Source organism: Tachyglossus aculeatus, chromosome 5 (assembly GCF_015852505.1).
Source record: "Tachyglossus aculeatus isolate mTacAcu1 chromosome 5, mTacAcu1.pri, whole genome shotgun sequence".
Taxonomy (NCBI): domain Eukaryota; kingdom Metazoa; phylum Chordata; class Mammalia; order Monotremata; family Tachyglossidae; genus Tachyglossus; species Tachyglossus aculeatus.
Window position 1 is genome coordinate 34,613,560 of NC_052070.1, and position 8,657 is coordinate 34,622,216.

The 8,657-nt window shown below is 54.1% G+C and overlaps 1 protein-coding gene and 1 non-coding gene across 2 annotated transcripts; one reads left to right on the plus strand and one right to left on the minus strand.

The window, feature by feature from the left end:
- Window positions 1-759: 759 nt before the first annotated feature.
- GUCA2A (guanylate cyclase activator 2A) lies at window positions 760-7,821 on the minus strand. Its single transcript, XM_038747533.1, has 3 exons — window positions 7,695-7,821; window positions 6,161-6,341; window positions 760-950 (listed from the first exon to the last, which is right to left on the minus strand). The coding sequence occupies exons 1-3, from the start codon at window positions 7,794-7,796 to the stop codon at window positions 886-888; spliced, it is 348 nt and encodes a 115-aa protein (XP_038603461.1). The 5' UTR covers window positions 7,797-7,821; the 3' UTR covers window positions 760-885.
- Window positions 2,543-2,625, plus strand: LOC119929381. The gene has a single exon (XR_005451507.1). It is a non-coding gene; the product is annotated as a small nucleolar RNA SNORD60 (small nucleolar RNA).
- Window positions 7,822-8,657: the final 836 nt, after the last annotated feature.

The following is an 8,657-nucleotide window of genomic DNA, read 5'->3' on the forward strand; positions in this document are numbered from 1 at the left end:
TGGCTCAGTGGAAAGAGCCCAGGCTTGGGAGTCAGAGGTCGTGGGTTCTAATCCCGGCTCCGCCGCTTGTCAGCAGTGTGACTTTGGGCAAGTCACTTCACTTCTCTGCACACAGTAAGTGCTCAATAAATACGATTGATTGATTGATTGATTGATTCTCTGGGCCTCAGTGACCTTATCTGCAAAATGGGGATGAAGACTGTGAGCCCCATGTGGGACAACCTGATCACCTTGTATCCCCCCCAGTGCTTAGGACAGTGCTTTGTACATAGTAAGCGCTTAACAAATGCCATCATCATCATTATTATTATTATTAAGCCACGCTGCTTCTCAGACATGCAGTTACACATCTCAGGAACTCCAGGACCTGGGAAGGAGGTGGGGCAGACCAGTCCAATGTGCCAATGAACAGCTTTGGGAATGAAGGAGGGGAGGGGACCCTGCACTTCAGTGGGCATGGACTGGGGGGCTGCCCTTTAGGAAGAGTCATCAGGACTCCTCCACACCCAAAACACATGTACACACACACACAAGCGGATGAGAAGTAGATTTATTAAGAGTTTCCTGGTCAGAGGCCTGGGATCACTGCCCAGAGCTGGCAACTCCTGAGGGAGGAGTAGAGATGGGGGAGCCGCCCCTGCAAGGCCCCTGTTACCTCCCTGAGGGATGGGAGACGAGGGGTGGCACGGAGGCTCCCTTCCCATGCCCCAAGGGAGTGATCTAGACTCGGTGTGCCCAGCCAGCAGCAGCAGCAGGTAGAGCGGGAGATGCCAGCGGTGGGGCAGCAGACGAGGGGTGGGAGGGGGGGGTGGCACAGTAATGGACGTTGGCTGGCCGGAGGCGTGGAGTTGGCGGCCCGGGAGTCGCAGGGGGGCCCAAGGCCCTCTAGCAGCCGGTGCAGGCCGCGTAGGCGCAAAGCTCGCATATGTGGGGTTCTCGGGCAATGTCTCCTGGAGAAGCAATGGGAAGCATTGAGGTGGCTGCCCCCGTGGGACCCCCCGACTCATGTCCCTCTGTCCAGAACGGGCGCGGGGACCAGGGCTGGAGGCTCAGTCAGCGGGAAGAATACCTGGACGCATCCAGCGCTCTTATTATTCCAAATCGCTGCTTGCCCATTAATAACTTGGACTTCCCAAGCGCTTAGAGCAGTGCTCTGCACACAGTAAGCGCTCAATAAATACGATTGAATGAATGAATGAATGAAAGTATCCCAGTTTTTCCTCACTGCGGTCCTGAGAGGGAGGAACTGTAGACGATACCACTATTCCCCCATCTCATAAGCCCATAACCTTCGCTCACCTCTCTCTTTCAACCTACACAGTTCTAGGCCATGAGCCCGCTGTTGGGTAGGGACCGTCTCTATATGTTGCCAGCTTGTACTTCCCAAGTGCTTAGTACAGTGCTCTGCACACAGTAAGCGCTCAATAAGTGCGATTGAATGAATGAAAGAATGAAAGTATCCCAGTTTTTCCTCATCGCGGTCCTGAGAGGGAGGAACTGTAGACGATACCACTATTCCCCCATCTCATAAGCCCATAACCTTCGCTCACCTCTCTCTTTCAACTTACATAGTTCTAGACCGTGAGCCCGCTGTTGGGTAGGGACCGTCTCTATATGTTGCCAACTTGTGCTTCCCAAGCGCTTAGTACAGTGCTCTGCACACAGCAAGCGCTCAATAAATATGATTGAATGAATGAATGAATGAAAGTATCCCAGTTTTTCCTCATCGCGGTCCTGAGAGGGAGGAACTGTAGACGATACCACTATTCCCCCATCTCATAAGCCCGTAACCTTCGCTCACCTCTCTCTTTCAACTTACATAGTTCTAGACCGTGAACCCGCTGTTGGGTAGGGACCGTCTCTATATGTTGCCAGCTTGTACTTCCCAAGCGCTTAGTACAGTGCTCTGCACACAGTGAGCGCTCAATAAATACGATTGAATGAATGAATGAATGAAAGTATCCCAGTTTTTCCTCACCGCGGTCCTAAGAGGGAGGAACTGTAGACGATACCACTATTCCCCCATCTCATAAGCCCGTAACCTTCGCTCACCTCTCTCTTTCAACCTACATAGTTCTAGACCGTGAGCCCGCTGTTGGGTAGGGACCGTCTCTATATGTTGCCAATTTGTACTTCCCAAGCGCTTAGTACAGTGCTCTGAACACAGTAAGCACTCAATAAATATGATTGAATGAATGAATGAATGAAAGTATCCCAGTTTTTCCTCATCGTGGTCCTGAGAGGGAGGAACTGTAGACGATACCACTATTCCCCCATCTCATAAGCCCGTAACCTTCGCTCACCTCTCTCTTTCAACCTACATAGTCCTAGACAGTGAGCCCGCTGTTGGGTAGGGACCGTCTCTAGATGTTGCCAACTTGTACTTCCCAAGCACTTAGTACAGTGCCCTGCACACAGCAAGCGCTCAATAAATACGATTGAATGAATGAACATAGTCAATCGGTCATCCTGTCGGTTCTACCTTCACAACCTGTAGGACAGGCTTTAGATAAATTTGTCTTCTTCCCCCGGCCTCGTACTGAACCGATAAAGATGCTCGGCGATTTCTGACACCTCATACAACGGCTGCTTCCGCAGCCTGATTCTAACGCTGAGCTGAGGCTTGATTTATTGCTAAAATCCCCCCCAACCTTTCCTCTCCATACAAACTGCTACCATGTTGATCCAAGCCGTTATCCTATCTCGCCTTGACTATTCCATCTGCCTCCTCGCTCACCTCCCTGCCTCCTGTCTCTCCCCCCTCCAGACTACACTCCGCTCTGCTGCCCGGAGAAGCAGCGTGGCTCAATGGAAAGAGCCTGGGCTTTGGAGTCGGAGGTCGTGGGTTCAAATCCCAGCTCCGCCAATTGTCAGCTGGGTGACTTTGGGCAAGTCACTTCACTTCTCTGGGCCTCGGTTACCTCATCTGTAAAATGGGGATTAAGACTGTGAGCCCCCAGTGGGACAACCTGATCACCTTGTAACCTCCCCAGTGCTTAGAACAGTGCTTTGCACATAGTAAGCACTTAATAAATGCATTATTATTATTATTTTCCTAAAAAAGTGTTCAGTCCACAACTCCCCAGACCTCAAGGACCTCCAGTGGTTGCCCATCTACCTCTGCAAGCAGAAACTCCTTACTTTTGGCTTTAAAGCACTCAGTCAGCTTTGCACATAGTAAGCGCTTAATAAATGCCATCATTATTTATTATTATTATTTATTTACCTTACCTCGCTGATCTACTACAGCCCAGAACACACTCTTCACTCCTCTAGCGCCAGCTTACTAAGCTCCTCTCTCTATCTCACTGCTGACTTCTTTCCCATGTCCTCCCCCAGCCTGAAACTCCACATACACCATATACATACACACCAGGAGTCCACTCTCCCCACCTTCAAAGCACTATTCAGGTCACATCTCCTCCGAGATGACTTCCCTGATTAAACCCTCTTTTTCCTGGCTCCCTGTCCCTTCTGCATCCTCTAGGCATTGGATTTGTGACCTTTGGACATTTGATATTCGCCCTACCAACCCTTAATCTCCCAGCGCTTGTCTATAAATTATATATTAGAATATTAATAATAAGAATGGTATTGGTTAAACGCTTACTTTGTGCCAGGCACTGTACTTGGTGCCAGGGTGGATACAAGCAAATCGAGGTCCACTACCATCTGTCACTCACCCAAGCTCCCGTCTGCCACCCGCCTGTCCCTCCGCATCCTTCCCCGCTCCCCTCCAATGGGAGAACTGGGTTGAAGCAGGGTGGTCTAGTGGATAGAGCACGGGCCTGGCAATAAGAAGGACTTGGGTTCTAATCCCGGCTCCATCACCGGTCTGCTGTGTGACCTTGGGCAAGTCACTTAATTTCTCTGGGTCTCAGTTACCATCTCACCTGTAAAACGGGGATTAAGACTGTGAATCCCTTTTGGGATATGGACCGCGTCCAACCTGATTAACTTGTATCTACCCCAGAACTTAGTACAGTGCTTGGCACATAGTAAGAGCTTAATACCATTGAAAAAGAGGGCGGAACGGCTGACCTAGCCAATAACAATATGCCGCTTTCCAAAGATGGGCAATGTATGAGGGCGATGGTACCAGACCATTGATTTTCTCAACCCCTCTGATTGGGGATCAATCCATTAATAGGGCAGACCACTGGACTGAGCGCTTGGGATACAATGCAACATAGTTGGGAGACACGACCCCTGCCCACACCTATCCAAACCTTCTGGTCAGAGTAGAGCTCTCATCTGGTTCCCTCCTGACACCCTATCCAAAGCCACCAGTCAGAATAAAGATCTCACCCAGATCCCTCCACTCAGAGACCCCACCAAAACCCTCTAGGTAGAACATAGCCCTCTCCCAGAACCCCTGATGAGAGCAGAGTCCTCTCCCAGCTCTCCCAGTCAGGGCAGAGCCCTCTTCCCCCAGGCTGAGCAGCCTCCTCCCATCTCTCAGCTCCTCCCAGTCAGAGCAGAGCCCTGTCCCAGCTTCCCCCGGTCAGAGCAGAGCCCTCTTCCAGCTCCCCTAGTCAGAGCAAAGCCCTCTCCCAGCTCCCCGGAGTCAGAGTAGAGCCCGTTCCCCTCTCCAAACTCCCCTCAATCAGGGCAGAACCCTCTCCCCTCTCCCAGCTCCTCCAGTCAGAGGAGAGCCCTGTCCCAGCTCCCCTAGTCAGAGCAAAGTCCTCTCCCAGCTTCTCTAGCCAGAGCAAAGCCCTCTCCCAGCTCCCTGAGTCAGAGTAGAGCCCTCTCCTCTCTCCCCTCAATCAGAACAGAACCCTCTCCCCTCTCCCAGTTTCCCCCAGGCTGAGCAGCCTCCTCCCATCTCTCAGCTCCTCCCAGTCAGAGGAGAGCCCTGTCCCAGCTTCCCCCAGTCAGAGCAGAGCCCTCTCCCAGCTCCCCTAGTCAGAGCAAAGCCCTCTCCCAACTCCCTGGAGTCAGAGTAGAGCCCCTTCCCCTCTCCAAACTCCCCTCAATCAGGGCAGAACACTCTCCCCTCTCCCAGCTCCCCTAATCAGAGGAAAGCCCTGTCCCAGCTCCCCCAGTCAGAGCAGAGTCCTCTCCCAGTTTCTCTAGTCAGAGCAAAGCCCTCTCCCAGCTCCCCGAGTCAGAGTAGAGCCCTCTCCTCTCTCCCCTCAATCAGAACAGAACTCTCTCCCCTCTCCCAGTTTCCCCCAGGCTGAGCAGCCTCCTCCCATCTCTCAGCTCCTCCCAGTCAGAGGACAGCCCTGTCCCAGCTTCCCCCAGTCAGAGCAGAGCCCTCTCCCAGATCCCCTAGTCAGAGCAGAGCCCTCTCCCAGCTCCCCTAGTCAGAGCAAAGCCCTCTCCCAACTCCCTGGAGTCAGAGTAGAGCCCCTTCCCCTCTCCAAACTCCCCTCAATCAGGGCAGAACACTCTCCCCTCTCCCAGCTCCCCTAATCAGAGGAAAGCCCTGTCCCAGCTCCCCCAGTCAGAGCAGAGTCCTCTCCCAGTTTCTCTAGTCAGAGCAAAACCCTCTCCCAGCTCCCCGAGTCAGAGTAGAGCCCTCTCCTCTCTCCCCTCAATCAGAACAGAACCCTCTCCCCTCTCCCAGTTTCCCCCAGGCTGAGCAGCCCCCTCCCATCTCTCAGCTCCTCCCAGTCAGAGGAGAGCCCTGTCCTAGCTTCCCCCAGTCAGAGCAGAGCCCTCTCCCAGCTCCCCTAATCAGAGCAAAGCCCTCTCCCAGCTCCCTGGAGTCAGAGTAGAGCCCGTTCCCCTCTCTAAACTCCCCTCAATCAGGGCAGAACCCTCTCCCCTCTCCCAGATCCCCCAGTCAGAGGAGAGCCCTGTCCCAGCTTCCCCAGTCAGAGCAGAGTCCTCTCCCAGCTTCTCTAGTCAGAGCAAAGCCCTCTCCCAGCTCCCCGAGTCAGAGTAGAGCCCTCTCCCTTCAATCAGAACAGAACCCTCTCCCCTCTCCCAGTTCCCCCCAGTCAGAGCAGAGCCTTTTCCCAGCTCCTCCAAGTCAGAGTAGAGCCCTCTCCCAACTCCCCCAATTCAGAGTAGAGCCCTCTCCCAACTCCCCACAATCAGAGCAGATCCCTCTCCCCTGTCCCAGCTTCTCCAGTTAGAGCAGAGCCCTCTCCCAACCAGTCAGAGCAGGGCATTTCCCAGTCTGCCCCACTGGAGGGTAGGTGCATACCCAGCCTGGCGAACATGGTGGCGGAGTTGGGGGAGTGGCAGATGGGCTTCAGCTGCGCAGGCAGGCCGGGGTTCTCGCACAGGGCGGCTGCCTTGAGGATGGCATTTTCCACCCCACTGTGTTCTTCCAGGAGTATCTTGAGCTTCTTCACTACCTCCAGGGGTGCAGAGAAGTCTCCTTCCTGGGACGGGGAACAGCAGCCAGCTTAAGCGCCCACGCCGACCCCTGACCTCCCCCTCCTCTATGAGCTCCGCTGGGCCTGGGGTGGCAGGTGCAAGGAGTGAGGGGAGGAGGGAGGGAGAGAATCACCCTCCTCTTCCCCAGGTCAGGTGAGACCCTTCACCCTGAGCCCCCTGCCCGGGATCATCTCAGCCCCCTGAGCCTTGGCACTTGGAGTGCGTTCAGGTTGAAGGGCTGGCCCTCAGGGCTGGGGGTTGGCCGGGAATATCCTGGGCCAGAGGAGTGGCCAGGGGGTGTCTCAGCCCAAGGGGATGGGCAGAGGGTGCCCCGTGTCAGGGGTGTCTTGGGTTAGAGGGTCTCCCGCCCCAATGGAGGGACCTCCTAGTGGGCTGGCGACCAGACAAGTGGCATCCGGCCTGAACCCAGCGCTCCCAGTTTGGCGTCCACTGTCTTCTCTGGAAAGATGATGATCTGGGCACGAGAATGCAGGACGAGCTGAGATGATAAGAGGACAGGGGCCGGGAGACCACCCAGCCCGCACCCTCCACTCCTCTGCCACCCCTAACCTCCTCACTGGGCCTCGTTCCCACCCATCCTGCCATCGACCCCTGGCCCACGTCCTTCCTCTGGCCCGGAATGCCCTCCCTCCGCACATCCATCAAGCTAGCTCTCTTCCTCCCTTCAAAGACCTGCTGAGAGCTCACCTCCTCCAGGAGGCCTTCCCACACTGAACCCCCTCCTTCCTCTCCCCCTCCTCATCCCCCCAGCCCTACCTCCTTCCCCTCCCCACACTTGTATATATGTTTGTACAGATTTATTATTCTATTTAACTTGTACATATTTACTATTCTATTTTATTTTGTTAATATGTGTTGTTTTGTTGTCCATCTCCCCCTTCTAGACTGTGAGCCCGCTATTCGGTAGGGACCTTCTCTGTGTGTTACCAACTTGTACTGCCCAAGCGCTTAGTACAGTGCTCTGCACACAGTAAGTGCTCAATAAATACGATTGAATGAATGAATGACCGAGGGTGTCCTGGGTCAGAAGGTGACCAGAGGGTGTCCTGAGTCAGGGATGTCCTGGGCCATGGGGTGGTCAGAGGGTGTCCTGGACCAGGAGGTGACCAGAGGGTGCTGTGGGTGAGGGATGCCTTGGGCAAGGGGTGACCAGGAGGTGACCAGAGGGTGTCATGGGGTCAGCGGTGTCCTGCATTGTTCAGGGAGCCTGGGAACGATTGGAATCGGAGTCCTGAGCCTGGTCGCCGGGAAGATGGCGGGGGACACCGTAAGCGCTTAGTACAGTGCTCTGCACGCAGTCAGCGCTCGATAAATACGATTGAATGACTGACACTCACCCGGACGGTGATGACGCCAGAGGCTGAGGAGGCCAGCAGCCCGAGACACAGAGCGGAGAGCAGCAGGGAGGCCGTCACGGGCCTGGGCACGGTTGCGGGCATGCTCCCGGTGAGGGTGATGATGGTGACGGCGGATGCAGCTGGACTAGACTCTTGGACTGGAGCGGGACAGTTGCGGAGGCTGGATTTAAAGGGGGCCCGATTACTCAGTAACCCAGCTCTCTGGCTCCAGTCCAAAGCCCAGCAGTCTGGGGCCTTTATCAGCTAGGAGGGACTCCCTTCCAGGAGGAAATGAGGACACAAAAAATGGCGATAAAGATGCATCTGTAATTTCACTTTCCCCCTGCCTTCACACTGGTGTGTGTGTATGTTGTGGGGGTGGTATTTGGGGGACATGGTGTTGCCGTGTCCTCCCCACCCGCCAGCTCCTACCAAGTGGTGGTTGGGGTGACCTATCTCCCCTACCAAACTGCTACTAATGACAATAACAACGGTGGTATTTGTTAGGTGCTCACTATGAGCTAAGCACTGTGCTAAACACTGGGGTAACTACAGGATAATCAGCTCTCAAGTGCTTGGAATGTGCTCTGTACACAGTGAGCACTCAATAAATAAGATGCATTGACCGATGATTCTTTTAGACTGTGAGCCCACTGTTGGGTAGGGACTGTCTCTATATTTTGCCAATTTGTACTTCCCAAGCACTTAGTACAGTGCTCTGCACACAGTAAGCACTCAATAAATACGATTGATGATGATGATGATTCTGACACGGCCCCTCTTCCACGTGGCGCTCACAGCCTAGAGGGACGGAGAAGAGGTAGTGAACCCCCACTTTACAGATGAAGAAAGTGAGGCCCCCAAAGAAGTTATTATTATTATTATACAGAGACGGTCCCTACCCAACAGTGGACTCACAGTCTAGAAGAGGGAGACAGACAACAAAACTTTAACAAAATAAAA